The 17,751-nt window shown below is 39.3% G+C and overlaps 1 protein-coding gene across 1 annotated transcript in view; it reads right to left on the reverse strand.

Annotated features, from left to right (window-relative positions):
• Positions 1–17,751, reverse strand: part of SMURF2 (SMAD specific E3 ubiquitin protein ligase 2) — a 68,306-nt gene that overhangs the window by 30,701 nt on the left and 19,854 nt on the right. The window contains exons 2-3 of the mRNA XM_067308205.1: positions 8,369–8,407; positions 6,354–6,462 (exon numbers count right to left, since the gene is read on the reverse strand). Coding sequence (XP_067164306.1) covers positions 6,354–6,462; positions 8,369–8,407 — 148 coding nt within the window. The remainder of the gene's footprint in view (positions 1–6,353; positions 6,463–8,368; positions 8,408–17,751) is intronic.

Raw genomic sequence — 17,751 nt, forward strand, 5'->3', positions numbered from 1 at the left:
TAAAGTAAAAAACACTCTTCATTTTATTGGATGTTTCTTTATTCCTCCTCATATTATTTATTCAAATCCTTGAAGCGTTTTTGGTTTTTTTGTTTGTTTTTTTAACTCCACCTCCATCTGCAATATCTATTTCACAGCTTCAATCCTTCAACAAAGACAACAGAATTTGTACTAATTAAGTGGAAACCTGGAAATACAATTTCCATATATATTTTGTTAACAGCAGGGCATCTAGTCAAATTTTCCCATATTTCCTGAATCTGTAAAATTAGGATTTTGTGCAAGAATCGGGTGTTCAGAAGTTTTCTGAAAACTGCCTATTCTCAGCACTTCCACTTCTAAACCAAATCAAGTAAAATCCATACCGAAAAACCTTAAAAGACTGTAATCAAATTTTAAACACAGGGAAAATCATTATTTTATCTAAAAAAATTTATCCTTGCCAAAGTAGCGTTTCCTTGCGAGCCAATATACCCCACACGGGAAGGTTTGATATCAAGCAACTTCTCATCCCCATGCGGTTATACACACTTTCCCTGAAGAGTTCAGCTTGGTAGAGAAAAGCAGAATGAAGAAAGTGGAAAAAAAAAAAAAAATCCTGAAAAAACACATCTCTTCCTGATCACAAGCCAGATGTACTCCCTCCAGAAAGAGAGAAAAATGCAACATCAAGAGGTAGGAACTCAGGCTTGGAAGCCAGGAATTCCCAGTTTCTAATCCGTGCTGTCACACAGAGTCTTTTTATGACTTGGACAAATTATTTAGTTTGTTTCTCCATTTTCCCATTTCTGAAATTTTGCTAATACAATGGTAACATTATGCTTTGAGACTTCAAAGCAGGTTTTTTTGAGCAATTTTCAGATTGGGGAAAAAGAGGAGGAAGAGAGAGACATAATGAAAAGTATCTTCCCCATTTTTCCTCTCCTTGCTTCCCTCGCCCCGACATTTCTCTGGTGCCTGCTGGTACCTGACGGGTATTTTGAGCCTGCAGGCGGCGAGAAGAGGAGGAGGCCGGATGCCGCGGCTTACGCAGGGACACAGCGCAGGCGTGTGGCACCGCCTGGCAGCTGCTTTCTGCCCCGCAGCGCTACCCCGTCCCCGTGGGGAACGAGCCTGGAAGACACTGCAAAAGGAGCTGTACCAGGCAAAGCAGCTTCTGCTCCAGGAGTGCCCAACAGGGACACCTAAAAAGTTCAGCCACCCCTAATACGATGGGCAGACCCAGGGCCAAACATGACCAAGAAAAGCTTTCGCTTGCATGCAAAGGGCATCAGCTTCCTCAATTCGGTCCGGACGCCCGCATCACGGAGGTGAAGCTGCTGCACGGAGCTGTCTACGTGCTCTCGAGTGGTTTACGCTCGGATGGGACATGTCTAGAGCAGCAGCAAGCAGAGCCGTGCCCTCCCTTCCCGGGAAAACCCAGCTCAGCAGCCGCAGAGCGGAGCCGGACCCTGGGGAGAAGGGCGACTCGCGGGGCGGCCCAGGGGCTGGCGAAGCACGGGCGACCACCAGCACGGCACCCTGCGCGCGGAGGTTTGGGGAAGAGGAGGTGCGGGTGCGGCGAGGCTGCCGGAAGCCTGCTGCCGCATTCGAGAGGTGCAACCAAACGGGAAGGCAGGGAGCCCTTGCTTGAGCCTGAGGTGCAGATTTGAAGGCCACAGGGTCAAGACGGGACCAGGACTAGCTTTTGGAGGAAGATGATGGCACAAATATATTTTAGAGCTAAACGGAGCGTATGATTTGCTATACCTTAAGGGCCAGAGGCTGACGGGGAGGGATGGAGGAACAGGCTGGAGAGCACAGGGGAGCATGGCAAGGCTGTAAGAGATATCCAAGCTATCGCAGAAAAGAAGAAAAGCGAAGGAAGAGAAAGGAGCAATTTGGTAATTTGAGAACTGATGGTTTTAGAGAGTCTGTAAATGCTTTGAATGCAAGAAGGTCTGTAAATCTGCTACATTCTGATTATTCAAAGCTTTAGGAAAAGGCATGAAAAATAGGGAGAACACAAACAAGAGAGAAAATAAGGAAGGGGAATACATCCAGGACAAGCATGATATTTTATTGACATTAAACTGCATCCAGACAGCAACTATTTGGCAATTTTTTTCTGGAAAGCCTCCCAGATTTCCCCCCACACCCAGCTAGACTGAAGAACCTAAGCAACTAACAAATTCAGCTGCTTCCTTTCACACTAAGTTCTGAATTAAGGACCACACTAAGGCAAAAACAAAACCTTTTTTTGTTCTTATTCATACCACAGAAATCTTAAAAAACAAAACAAAACAAAAAACCCTTATACTACAGAATATCTATTATGCTGAATCAGGTTAACAAAACACAAATTCCCTTAGAATTGGCAAGCTAATTCAGACATTATTCCACGAATATATCACAGAGCCATCTTACTGTGCCGCCCATATATTACATCATGATGGCATACAAGATTGTTGATTAGCAACAGTATTAACCTGTTAGATAAATTCTAAATTGGGCACACTTCAACACAACATAGCATAGAGACAGTTTTACTGCGCATAAGCCTATTACAGCTATTAAAAAAAAATCTTTATGATAGGGGGGAAAATATATATATATATATATATTTAATTCCTACATAAGTGTACCTTCCTCTGGCTGATTTCCTGCACTACGTGGTGACAGAGGAGACCAGGCAGCCATTCTGCCCCCGCGACTCCGTCTGCCATGCTTGGTGTGCAAAGTATTTCCCGTAACACTGGAAGCGTCCTAAGTTGGACACTACTGTTCCAGTGCTGTGGTGTGTTGTTAGGGTAAACGTTAGTAAGCTTTTTTAATCTATTATACAATTATTTTCAGAGAATGAGAAAAAAAGATTAAATCTTATAATCTGAGGTTTGCCATCAGGTGCTTAGCCATGGGCTGCTTACTGCTCTTATTATTTTTCTATTTTTTCCAAAAGGAAAAGTCAGTTATCTTAATATCTGGTTAAGATGAAGAGCTGAGAACTGACATTAGGTATATTAAAGTAAAAACTTATCTTAAGATAAAAGACAGTGAATTATTATATCCAAGACATTAAATCTTTTACTGCTGTTTTAGACAGGAACTGAAAACCAGGTAACCAGTTTTTATAAATGAAAATACATTTCCCTCTAATAGAGTAAGGAAAGATAAATAAAACAATAAATGGGCTAAATGATTATGAAGAAAGTTTTGAGAGGGAGAGAATTATTCTCAAATTACAAGGCCTGACATCACATTGAATTTTACTTAGGGTTAAAAATACTGCATATACTTCTATGTCACTAGGGAACTCAACTGAAAGAATCAAGCAAAGTAGTTTTCCCTACAGGACAACAAGGAATTTATATGGAAAATAACAACATAATTAAATAGAACCTAGTTTTGTTAGAGTTCCTCTTCCTTAAAAAAGGAATAAGGATTTCTCACTTAGGTGTAAACTCATTATGACAGTCCAGAGAGGGAACATTCTCAAGTCTCATAAACATATAAACTAAGCATGGTAAAAAAAACATGTACCTGCTTAAGAGCAATTTATTACCAGTCTAACAAACAAAAAATACAAATGAGTCTGAAGTCAGAACACTCAGGACAAATGAAAGGAATGATCAAGAGCCTTTACGAAAAACTGAACATTTTAATTAACAAGCAACTAATTTTACATGATGAGACAAGGAGATATCCCAAATCTGCCTGAGAAAAATATTCAGCCAAAAACCCCATTTCTAGCTCTGCTTTGTGTAAGAAGATGCAGTCAGCAATCCCTCTTACTTCAAAGCTAAGATGACTACGGTATCCAGGTACAAGTGTGACTTGCTCTATAAAACAACGTAAAAAATATCTTTTCTTCATCCTTCCTCGATAAGTATAATCGGACAGGATTTTTTTTCTAAAGATTTTACTATTTTTTTTTCATTACTTGCATTACATATTAGCATCCTCCCTACTTTCCCATGTCCTCTCCTCCTTCTGCCCTCCAAAAGGGAACCATCTCCAAATCAGAACACGGGACACTTACAATCTCTTATAATCCATCAATGTCAACTGTTTACTCACACTGTCACCAGTGCTTCAAACATCAAGCAACAACTGGCAGATAATGGGGAAGAAGCAGGGGACTACAGACATTTTCAACACAGAATTTAGCAGCAGACACAGCTGCCAAATTATAGGCCATTATTTCTCCTGGAAAAGTATCTCTTACCTTGCACAGAGGTTACAAGAAGTCCTTACAAGAAAATACTCAAGCATGTTGGCAGCACCTTTCCTTTCCACCTTACTCTCCTTTCATCACTATAAAACTATGTTTTAATGCCTATCAACAGGCATACCTAAACACAAATAAAAATTGGTGCTCACACTTCAGGGATTTTTGGGGGGCTAGCTGTAGTCTGATCTGTCAGCTTGCATTGCCCTTAGGAGTTGGAGAGCATTAGGGGCATTCAAAGGATGCCTCTCGTGGTCCAGTTCATCCAGAGGAATCCAGCTCATGCACGCTAAGACTGTTTCATGCTGCAAGCCAAAATACAGCAAGTGGGGATGATGGAGAGACTCACTTCAAAAGCTCACTCTTGACGCAAGCTAACATACTAATGTAGACAGACTGCTACGGAACCAAAGCAACTCATTAAGTCAGCAAAGAATTATGCACATTGTGTTCCCCCCATCCAGTTAGCTTCCAGTAGGTTAAGTGAATTGAATCATTTACCCAGAAGTCAGATGGAGCCAATGCAAGGGCTGCAGCAGGAACAAATGCAGTAAATTGGGGAGGAGGTAAGAGGTCAAAACAGGTGAGAAAAAAAGCCTTCCATTTTTGGTGGCAGCAAGCTGTAAGATCAGCTTAATCTGTTCTGTGAAATTTCACCATAAGGAAGCTGCATGAAGTGCCCATTGCTATTGAAAGAAATGCATGAGCTCTGTCTTCACAAATGGATGGGCAATCTTGGAGAAGGGGTGGGGGGACAGAAATCTGCACATGTACACATCATTAAGTAAATTATATATGAATCAACATTCTGATAGGTTTAATAACATATTAAAATCAAATTAAATTAAAAGCCTTTTAAAGAGTGATACCTTCCATCTGAACTTAAATTGCTTTTTTATTCATATTCATTAGAAAAATGGGTAGGAGACCTCACATGTAGAATCTAAGCTTGGACTGAGTTTGTATAATAAAGCTAGACTACTATACCTTTCCTCAGTAAAAATGCTGTATTTCAGTAAACTGCCAATGGTATTTTGTTAAACAGTAACAAAAATGTTTTGTATACTGCACTAAAACATTATGAACAATAACTGCACATATTTAGTCTTGGATATTCAAATAAAAAGCAGGTCAAGACATTACTTTAAACCAGGCCTTCCACATAAAAGTGTTTAACTGAAAGACCTATTAAGCTGCTTTTCTTCACTGCCAAAAACAGGGAGGTGCCAAAGACAGGCACTTATTTGCCTACAAGTACTTGATTTGCTCTAGGTTTGGTGATGTCCGGAGCTAATCCTCAACACAGATGTGTTGCTGTACTATAAAACTGAGGTAAGTCTTATACTAGCATAAAAGTCCTCCATGGAAATATGCTCAAACAGCTTCTAATTTTATAGATACAGAATGGAGCCATGGAAAAAAGTCAACAATTGGAATAATTCCTTAAAAAGAAAGGACGACACAATGAGGCAAAGCTGTTCACTTAGTTTGCTTTTCTTTTTCTACCTTTCTTCCCAAGGAAAAAGAGAAAGAATAAAAGGAGAAAAAGAAAAGAAAAATAAAGCATGCATGAACACAAAGAAACCTATAAAAATATAAAAGCTTTAACAAATCATAATAAAGAGGGTAACCTAACACTTCAGAATGACAGAGGAAAAACATGATGTACACAACGTACTCAACAGCACTGAAAGATGCTGAAGTTATGATAACAACAAAAGAACTGAAAGGAACACTCAGGACAGAAAAAATGGTATAAAGGAGGGAAAACTGAATGACAGGCAGACAGAAGGAAAGACTGTTATACTGCAGACAAACAGAATGAAGAGAAAAGTAGTGCTAGGAAAATATTGTAAATTGTTTACTTCATTTTACAGAGGTGGCAATATGAAAATATTGCAGTAAAATAATGCTACAGTATATGCAAAACATGCTGCAGACATCATCACTAGAAAACCAAGTACATTGTTTACATTTTGAGGAAAACGAGAAAGTGGTATTCTGACACACGTATTTTTCACTCAAACTAATAAACCCTGGGATATCTTCCAAGCTGTGAACAGGATAGTATTATGAACATCCGACAATTTTTGTGTACATTAGAGGATTTCACTTCAAACCTTTGGTTATCACTGTTACCACCTACAGGTCATAATGCTGATTCCATTTTGGATCAAGTGTATTCTTCACAGTATCTGTAGAATGGCATTGGCCAGATCCGTCCACCACAACCTTAGCAAATGGATCAGGAAGTCCTAAGAGGAGGGAAAGAAAAAATTAAGTTAACAGATGAGGAAGCCTTAGAGTCCTAAATCATTGTACAAGTCTGATATTTTTAATTTTATTTGAAGTTGGCTTTTAGCAATAAATCAGTCATATTCAACTAATGAGATATAACAAAATAACAAGACATTTATCAACCACAGGAAACTTGGCTAAATTAGCACGTTTCTTCATTTGAACTTTACAAATTTTTCTTGTTCTATATCAGCAAGTCAAACGCTTGGAAGAACTCTTGCTGAAAAGCCTCTAAACACCTTATTCAACCCTGAATTAGAGAGATTAAGTTCTCAAAGTACAGTGAATTCAACAGAAAGCAGAAAAAACAGAATTATGTTTCTGCTACTTTTAAGGTTAATTGTAATCAAGATTTTAGTTATTTGTATTACAGGAAACTACTGATAGTAGATTACTCACTTTTTTGAGGTCTGCTTAGTTTTGTGCTCGTTTAGTACCTTGAAAAGACTCAACAAAACCAGTGCAAAGATGGTGCTGTACTACACAGTTGAGGATGGGAAAGAAGCAGGACCACCACAGCCTACAATTAGGTGCACTGAAAGCGCTGCTCTGTTCTACCTGAGCTAATTCACTGCCACTGAATGGGACGGTGCCGCCACTGGTGTCCCAAGCCAGGCACTTCTGTCCTCTTTCCCCTCATGCTAATTCTTCCACTCATGTGGATGCGCACTCAGACAGCCGAGGGAGCTAACCTGGTGAAATATTATTCCCTTTTTCTGTAGTGTAAGTTTTGTACGGGTTCAGCTTCCTCAGGTGGCTCATTATAGAGCCAGTCAAGCCCCAAGTGGCACAAGAGAAGCATCAAAGCACACAGGCACAAGGACAAAGCACATGGGGAAAGGGAGGAACGGGACCTTGGGGAAGTTGTTGTGCTTCAGACTGGCTTAGCTGTCACGTGGAATTGCATCACAGTTCAAATCTTGTGGAGGGTTTTTTTTTAGGCATTATTAGTCTGTTGGGCATCTAAAATAACTTACAGTCAATACAAAAATTCAGATACAAAGCAAGTTTTAGAAGAATCACAAATTACAACATAGATCTATACGACCACTTCTGCAAGGCCTTTTCAAAGTTTAGGTCTGATCTTTTAAATCCTCCCCATTCCCAATTGGAAGGAAGGAAGGTGATCCGTGTGTCCAGTCCTACGTAGTCAATAACATTCCTCCCTCCCTCCTTCATCCCCCTCTTACTACTTCTTTCAAAACGTCGTTACAATTAATGAAAATGTAATTTCAGAGTAGGTAAGTATTATGACATGGTTATTAATTATTAAGATGTATATCTGTTTACCAGGAATAAGAATTCTTATACGAAAAACATTTTAATTAATACGTGGCACTAATATTGAAAAACATGTCATTGCCAATGAGAGTAAATCTGTTTCCCACCTCCAACAGAAACACTACCAAAGCAGGGTAACATGACATCTCTGAGTTAACCTTTAATTTGTATGAAGATACCACCTATCAACACCTACTATACTGTCTTCACACATGGTGTTAAAACCATATTAACAATCGCTACGGATTGACTTTTTTTAGCTATAAATTCTGGGATCTACCATCACAAAAGGAGTTACACCCTTAAATTTCCATGGCTTCCTCCATATCAAAATATCCAGGTTTTAGAGAGAGGAGTAGGCAGGGGACAGCATGCATACTGTTTACTTGGTTTTTAATTGTTATTAAAAATCACTCTGGGATGAGTGTCACCTAAGAAAAATATTAAAAGCCCTGAAACAAAATGATGCAAAAACATCAAAAGCCCCAGCCCTTAATACATTGAGTGTGTGTAAACAGTGATGTACAGAATTTAGTAACACTTATGCTATCTATAAGTAAATAAATTTTAACAACTACTTACGGAAAAAATCCTTTTTCACCAAGTTTTTTGCACACAGTACTGTAAAAAAGAAAACAAGAAATACATAATGAAATTACTGATTCTTCACAGCTTTTTCTTTTTTTAAACCTGTCCAGCATTCCGGAAAGTCTCGCTGGAAATAAAATGAATGGACATAAAAGATCTGTTCTTTATCATTTATATTGTCATGTAAAATAATTCCCAAAAGCTGAGCCAGAAGTGTCATCTCTTGGCACTTACTCTAGGCAGACTCCAGTGGAGCTGGTACGGCAGCGCTTTCCTCCAGCAGTTGCTCCCCAGGCACTTTTTCACCGGTTGTGCCAACCTCAGCGGTTCCCGGTTCAGCTCCCAAGCAAACAGGACCATTTCCTCCACCCAGCTCCCCCCACGGTGGCACAAGCGCTTGTGCCACCACCATCACTGCTGTTTCAGAAGCAGGGGCTTATTTTCCATTCTACAGGACAGGAAAAGCTTCCTGACCATGAAGACAGTGCATGAGGCAGTGTAACCTTTTTTTATTATCCGACATGAAAATCAAATAAAAGCTTTTATTTAAAAAACATCTGGGGGAGAGTAGGCTAATTTTTAACACCAGAGTTTTGATGGCTCCAAAGATGTTTTATTTGTGGAAGCTGAAGATTCTTTCAGGTTTTTATTTTTGTTTTAAATAAAGGCTAGGAGGATTTGCATTTGTTAACCAAAATACGGGGGGAGAATGATCTCCTATGAGAAAGGAATAGAGGAAGGGGAGGGAAAAAAAAAAAAAGCTTACAGGGGACAACTTTCATATAAAGGCGCCGAGGAACACACAAACGCACAAGAGACTTCTCACAAAATGCACTGTTTTTCAGTGGCATACATTTATCCGTTATCATAGGTTTAGTAAACAGTAACTGCTAGATACCCATGCAAGACACTAAAATATTTACTGCTAACACAACAGGATCCTCGGTATTGAGTGAAAGTAGAAATTCCCACAGCTAGTATGAAAAAAAACAAAGCAAATGAACAGAGGTATCTGGCTGGAACCAATGCTGCAGAAGGCTCCTCAGTATGGGATTGCCATGGATGTTTTTTCCTGTACAATTCCCAGTATTTATTACTACCAATAAGTGCAAAGATGGAAAACTGCATCCAATAAGTGCATCCCACACACTGAGACCTGCAGACACCAACCAAAGGCAGCCGCGCTTTCCCCTACAGAACACCTCAAAGCGATCGGCAAGGCTGCTGGTTCCTTAAGATCAATTTTTTCCACAATATCCGCACAAATGCGAGTAAGGGAAGGCAGTTGATGAGCACTGCCACGGACATTTCCACGGTCAAGGAAGAGAAGCACAGTCCCAAACAGGTTTGCATGTTAGCGCAGCAGAGGTTACTAATTATTCTAAATCAATGGAACAATTTTCATGTGGCCATGTTCATGAAAGTGTTGATTTTCGTGAAGCTGCTTTCCATGTGAATTTGACACTTGCAAAACTCTAGCTAATACTCTACTCGGGTCTGAAGAAAACAGACGGGACACCACCTAAAGACAAACAGCAGTCAAACAACCCCCTGTGCATTGACATATATCACAAGAAACGCACATATAACCTCTCACCAAAGTTTTAACAACTCAGTTTGACACAAGAGATGCTAATAACAATACTGTTAACCTAAAAACAACGTGCCTGATTTAGGCACCTCTGTAAGAGATGAAAAAGGTCAAGAAATGCTGTCTCTCAGCCCAAAGACATAATGGGAATCCTAAAGCACAGCTGTATTTACAGGATTTTCACCCAATAATTCCACCACAGACAGCCAACAGTGGTAAAACATTAGTAGAGAGCCAAGCATTTTAGGTGCTGCTGCTACCTGCAGTTCAAGCGTGTACAGCAAACAGACTGTCACATCACGATCAGCTTCACCAAACATTCAGATAAAATCCGTGGGGTGATGTAATAAAAACCACAGTTACTAAAGATCCTCAAGTGCCCAGCAATTTCAAATCTATTCAATGTACACAACTGATAAAAACTTGAAGTTGAAGAAACAAATAATAACAGAAACTTAAAAAAAAAAAAAAAGCTTCTGCAAGAAGATTTTATTAAATTAAAGATTTTATTAAATCAGGAATATCCTCAGCCTCCAAGTTGTCAACAGACATCACTCATGTAAGAACTGAAAGAGGTTGCGGCTCACGAGCCATCTTTCATAAAGAGGGGAAAAACCAAGTAGAACAGATGTTTACAGAGAGGCCACCTTCTACATATTTCAGAAAACAATTATCTGCACAACTTTATCCTTTATTAAAAAAAGGAAATCTCAAGTGAAGCCGAAGAGTTTAAATTCTACAGTTTAGTCAAAATTCATCTAATAGCCAGTAAGCCAGACAGTATGTCCCTGAAATTGTGTAATGTCTAACATAAAAAAAGGTTTGAATAGTCTTTTGAGACAGAAATTGCAAGGTTAACTCATTATAAAAATGTTTCTTTCAAAACATAAATCAAATCTGTCACTGCAATTTACCCAGTCTCATGTTTATAAAACTGGGCACATGTACAACATGCAAAGTAATGAGAGTTTCCCCAACAATTAGCCATTCGTGAACAAGCTAATAGTGCTGGCTCAAGATCTCTCCTTCTAGTAACCATGTTTAAGGAAAATCAGATGTCAACAAATTCTGGCTTTGTCAGATTAACGAAACAGGAGAGACATTGAGAACGGTTGATTAAAAACATCCTCTCTAGCAGGTATTTTTAGGCGAACAAGCCTAGACACCACGATCATCAGCTCAATCCTAAACCCAACAGTCTTTTGCCACGTACAAAGCTCTAATCTAACTCAGGAGTTTTTTTGGACAAAAGGTTTCCCACGGATGGGAAAAGTACCAGAGCTTACGTTTCACTTTTCTAACAGTTTCCACACTGTGTTACTTAGACCTATTCTAAATATTCCGATAACCAACTGATTAATAGTTCCCCGAGAATAAAAGCTAAGGAAGCCTGGTTTCCTATGGATTTATGTTTTATGGTTGACCAAAAGCTACAGCTGAAGCTTTTCCCACTGCTAGCACATTTACACAGACGCTCTCCCACGCAGCCTCTCCAGCGGTCTAGCGACGCAGGATCTCCCACTGCAGCGCCTTCCTCCCATTTTGGGTCACTCCTAGGGTCTCCTCTTTATCCAAGCACCTATTTTCATAAAACTTGTGGGACTTAATTGTCTTCGAGACCTCTATCCTTTGTCAGATTTGAGCTGAAGATTCAAAAATCAGAAAGAACCAAAGCAAGATCTTTGTTTTCTTACAAAGCCAAGGTAAAACGCTGATGATTCTGGAACCAAACTCACTATCATTATCAGATTTACATAGCTGCACCAGTTGCAACATTAATAAAACTTCTACGGGCACACAAGGCCACTGCAGGGGGTTATCTGTTATTTGTAAATATTTGTTTTAAAATGTTTTTGATGAAAACTGTTTTTAAGCTAAAAATGTTAGTTAAGCCATTCAAACTCGCACTGAAGGTTTCCAAAAAGCAGAATGCCAGAATGCAAACCAATGGCTGTATATATATATTGACAGTGGTTTAAAAAAAAAAAAAAAAAAAAAAAAGTGGGGGAGCATTGTACCATAAGTGCATTATCAAAATACATTAATGTCTTCTAGTACATATATATATAGGTGGATGGTTTTTATTACAAAATACCAATGAGTCAGTGGATATCTATGTCTTATACTTATTACAGACTTCCTGGGTAGTCTACAGAAAGCACAATATTAATGTTCCAATCTGAAGGAACAATATACATGTGCCAAGACAAACACGCACATCAATTTTACATACCATACGTTCACTAAATACCTTTTTATTGTTCCTTATAATCTCACTCTAACATACACTGCTTAGGTCAGTTCACAGGAACACTGAAAGAGCAAAAGGATATTACAAGCTACATAGTCTCTTCCCTGACGGTTTCATTAAGTATAGCTCTTGCATACTCAAAGCAGGAATTAAAAGTAAATCACGTTTGCCAGTTTTCTCCTTCTGACTTGCTTATAGCTACAGTGACTGCCGTTAAGAATGGTTTATTGAAAAATATTTTAAATATTGCAACTATGTGCAAAATACATATTTAATGTCCCCAAACTCTTGTAATTTCCATTACAACGTGCATGCAATTATAGATGGACACAAAATAAGCAGTTCATTTCACAAGAAAAAAAAAAAAAAGGAACTGTGACTACTGAAAACCTGAATTTTATAGAAAGATAAATATTATCTCATTTTCTGAACTCTGCTTACTCTTTCGCTAGTTACTGAAGAACTCTTTTGTTACAACTACTTTTTATTTTGGAATCATTTTACAGAAAAATTTTAATATTTTTTATGACATCAAACTCTTGTTATGGAAGGTATCCACTGTTATACATTATTACAATTTTATTTAAATACTGAAACATACATTTATTTCAGAACAGTAAGTATATATAATACAAGGTCTCCATCCTTAAAAGGGAAGATGACTATGAAGTGAAAATGAACAGTGCCATAGAGGAAGCTGCCAAGCAAAACACGTGAAAAATGATAGAGATTTGCTGGATTTCACAGAATCGCCACATCTGAGAAACGATCGACAGGAGGAGAAGATAAGAGTCTGCAGTGAACCTAATCACCTTCAATGGCAAGGCCTAGAATGAGTCCTGAAGGAAGGCAACATCAAGGAAAAAAAAAATATTATCTGAATTTACTAAAGAATGGACGGTGTTCCTTCCGCTCTCTGGCTACCATTACAGTTAACTGCTTTTTTTTTTCCCATTACTGATATTCTGATGCAATCAACTACTCTGGCTCCTTTTTAGCAAGGCCGCGATGCTACGAGAGAACTAAACAGACCGAGCGAGCGTATATACGTAAGACTCTGTCCCGCAGGGGAGTTTAAGCCAACCCACAGCCAGGTTAGTGCAGTGTGATGCTCCCTGCCGTCTCCACCACACCGTCCTGCCCCCTTGACCACAGCGGCACCAGTATCCGTGCTGCCTGACCAGTCTCTTTGCAAACCCCGCACAACAAAACACTCGGCACCGGGTTTTGGGTGCCAGTCGAGGTTTTGGCTGAAAGTTTTCTGAACTCCTTACTGCATGTTCGGGCTAGCAACAACGCTAACGCAAAGCCGGAGCCAGGAACAGGTGAAAACGTGCACGGTTGCTGGAGCCTGGCGTACGTCGGCTTAAGCAGCTACGTTTGCCTGAAATTCAAAAGCGGATGGATGTTTAAAACCAGCGGCCTTGCATTCAACGCCTACAGGTACTTCCAACCTCTATCAAACTGCTTATGCACTTCCGATACCTGATTTGTTCATCCAACTCCCTCATACCTGCAAAACAGGAACACCACTACTACTATAGCACTACAGCATACCTGTGAGGTATATTTGTATATCATGCACTCGCTCATCCATCTGTTACAATATGTCTCTTGATTTATGACAAGATTACAAGGTTTAAGTATGTGTTTGTACAGTTCCCCAAAACATCAAGTACTAGGACCTAAGGACTACAGTTGTACTATAGAAATAAATTGTTTTTTTTAATTTTTGGATTAAAAAAAGATTTCTTAAGCTATCTTTATAAATAAATAATTTTTAAATACGTACATTGGAGAGACATCAATACTATCAAGGAAAGACATAGGAAGAAAGGTAAGTAAATAAAAAGTAATCATAAATGTCCATGAAGTGTCAAGCACACTAACTAAAGAAACTGTGAAGGAAATACATAACCAACACATGTGAAACACAGTACGTGACTTAGTAGGAAAACAACCCCCCATTTCATGTCAAACATTCAAAAGCAACCAACACTGTCAACAGGCAGCCGAAAGTTTATAGGAGGAAGAAAAGGACTGGGTCCAAAACTAAGATTATGTTTACTAATCTTCTGGCTTTTCACGTGTCATCACCCTAGAAAAACTAGTTCAGCCTTCTGAATCAAACCAGCAGTTTTAACATTATAATTTGTTTTTTGTTGGGTTTTTTTTTACCCAAGGGTTTTCTCCTAGAAAGAGTGCTTGTTTCAGAACATATGGAACACATGGGATAGTAAAGAGAAAGACATGCTGCCTATCAATTTTTACCACAATAGCTCATTTTGAAGACAAGTCTTTCTTCCCTCTACAGAAACACCATCTTTTAATGAAAGCCATTAGCACTGCTTTTTGTGATCAGATCCCAGTTGTTTGCATGTAATATGCAATGCAATACAATCGCTAAAATAAGTCCCAGCTGTAGAAACACAATGCTATGCTGTTGCTAATGCGTGTTGTACTGATAATGAATGGTCGTCTATGCTTTAATCTGAATAAAGCTCCCAACTGCTCTGTCTCCTCTTGCCAAAAATTCCCCTTCCTCCTCCAGACTGTGGTTGCATTCCAATTACACTGCTGATTGGAATGAGCCTCGTTTGGGGGCAGGGAAGGGGAGGGAAACAAATGAACACACACACACCCCTCGTGCTTTCAGATTACTGCCCCTGGGACACGCAAATTGTTTGGGGTATTTTGAACCGATCCGCTTACATTGCACACTTTTCTCCATATTATATAAAGCTCTTCAGAAAGTGCATTTTTTCTTAGAGCGCATTTGCAAGAGCCGCAAACAGACACCACGCGCAGGTTCCAGCAGGACAGCTCAACACTTTAAACATTTCTTACAAATTCCTACTGTTTTCTTTCATTGTTGGCCTGCTACAAAGCAACTTGTATTTTTCTGCTTACATTCCCTCCTCTGACCTGCCTAAATTCCCACAAGGGAAGATATAAAACAAGAGGTTCTTAACTATTCATCGAACAAAGAGAGCTGTAAATAATGCCATACAGGGCTGCAAATACAGCTGTTGAGGTAGTAAAAACTTTCTCAGTTAACATTTTGAAATAAAATTGTTTATCCCAACTACCCACATTAAATTTTATTTTACAATTATTCTCTCCAAGGATTTTTTTTCCGTTTTCATTTCCTTTTAATTTTAATTTCCTTTGAAAGGTAAGGGTTTTTTCTGCAGATGAACAAACTGTAAATGTCAGAACATGACCATAAACTAAGAATTTACTTCCAGTTAATGAAATTCATACATTTTAGAAGATTGCAGTTGATTATAACCAAGAAGGGACACTCAAAGGTAAGCAAGCCTAACAAATATATGTTTTACAGGTGCACGGGGTTTCTGAGTAAAGAAGGTATTGAAATGTGAAATGCCTAAAAAACACAGCAGCTGGCTATTGTGCTAACTGCGATCGCTGATCAACACGGGCTGGAAGGGTTCACGTTGCACCTAACAACACAGAGGGCTGCAGCTGTTCCTCGCTCCGATCAGGTCCAGCCATCACGAGGGTGCAAGGTAGATCAGGAAGCTGAACTGGCTTAACAGCAAACTAACCTTCTGGGGAGATGGATTAGTCTCCCACCGGCTCCGAGAGCTGAGCTCATTAATCCTGCAGTCGCACCATCAGTACATCTAATGCAAAGGGGGCAAGAAGAAGCCGGACTACTTTTCTGGCAGCAACTTGCAGTTACACTATAAAAGCGCACTTCATACCCATCAGTTTTCCAGCACTAAAAACAAAACAAAATACCCCTTCCCCCAATATTTTCTCTTTAATGCATACTGCTAGTTTTTCTCCTCTCTCTGGTTTGTAAACTCCCAGCCATCCACTAGATCCACAGATCCACAGCAGCAAAGAATCGGGCGAGCGCTGCCCGCTCTTCCAAAGGCAAAATCAGACAGGTGAACTCCAACCACCAGCACCAGCTGTTTAAGCTAATCTAGGTATCTTTTTCTGAAAGGCCTTAGGAAAGGCATACGTGACCCCTTCTGTCCCCAGAGCTACGGGAGGCAGGCCGGCTTGGAAGGGACGGTAACTTCTTCAGCTGGCACAGCTGTCTGCAGTGGACATCTGTCCATGTTCTTACTACGCACAGTTAAATTTCCTACTGGCAGGAAAATAATTTCCAACTCTATTTCAAAATTATAAATCTAATTTAAACTACAATGTAGATTTAGAATCATATACCAATTTTAATTGATTTGTTCTATGTGGAATATATATTAGAACCATTCAGAAGTACTAATAAATTTTAAAGTGCTATTAAGATACTAACATGTCAGGTTAAGAAAAAACATGCTAGCTCTAAGAAATATATAAAAGCATTATTGTTAGGCTGATATCCAAATGCAAGGTAGACAGCTTTTAAGTAAGCTCTATTTAATACGTATTAGGATAGCCTTAGTATTAGAAATGCACTTTTTACAATAATTTCCTTTAATAATTGTTAATATTCTAAATTGTCCCATAAACACATTTCTGCAAGTTCAACTTCAACGCAAGCCAGATGCTAAATCCTTAATATGCCACATGTAAAGTGAAACCCACTTCAAAGGGTCACAGGCACCTGCTTGTAAGCATTGTCAGTTGGAAATCTATGTCTCAACAAATCAGAATTATTCCTGGGGGACTAAACAAATTAAAAAAAAATGCAATAACTTGCATTCACACACCAAAGAGCAATACGGCATACACAGAAATGAAAACGTGTCCCAATAATGAAATACAATTTAAACCACTACAAAATAAGCCAGAAACTAACATAGTAACAGTACATTTTCCTTTCCAGCAGACTGTATATAGACTGTATTAAATTCTCCTTATAACTGTATGTTGTATTTTGACTGGTTTTAGAACACTAGGCCTATATTACTTGCATGTAATATAACTCATGGAGATTAAAATTCAAGATGAAAATGTCATGCATTTATCATGGAAGAACCATTAATAAAGATGTATTGCATCACTGCATATAAACAGTTAAGCCAATAAATCATTCATCTCGTGCAGCAATAAACTGCCGGGACAGAGTCTCCAGGGCTATTTTGAATTCGGTAAGGGGGGAGGAGGGACAAGGACTCAAGTCTCCGGCAGTCGGTGCCTCCGATGCCCGAATGACTTGTGGACACAGCCAGATGGAGTCTGCCTAGGTCTGCCGTGTTTAGACTCCTGTTTTAACACCATGATGTCTGCTTCACAGCATTGTTTTACTGTAAACAAAAGGCTTCCTTTTCCACTTCTCCTCCCTTATTCCCCTCCAAGCCAAAAGTAAAGCAAAACAAAACAAAAAACCCCACACCACACAATTCTGCCTTCAAGCAACTAATGTATTCGCGTTTCCTCGATTCAGCCTGCGATGGGCTCACTGCCACACACACCACAAGGTCTATTCATGTGTCCAGTGTATTTGATACGCCTGTCAAGCGGCGAAGGAAAGAAATCATGCTGCCACTTCTGCAAGGAAGGCAGGAACCCTCCCCCAGCGTTTTAAATCCTACCGTGCAGGCTTACAAGTCTCCT

The sequence above is a fragment of the Apteryx mantelli genome, chromosome 19 (assembly GCF_036417845.1).
Source record: "Apteryx mantelli isolate bAptMan1 chromosome 19, bAptMan1.hap1, whole genome shotgun sequence".
Classification (NCBI taxonomy): Eukaryota; Metazoa; Chordata; class Aves; order Apterygiformes; family Apterygidae; genus Apteryx; species Apteryx mantelli.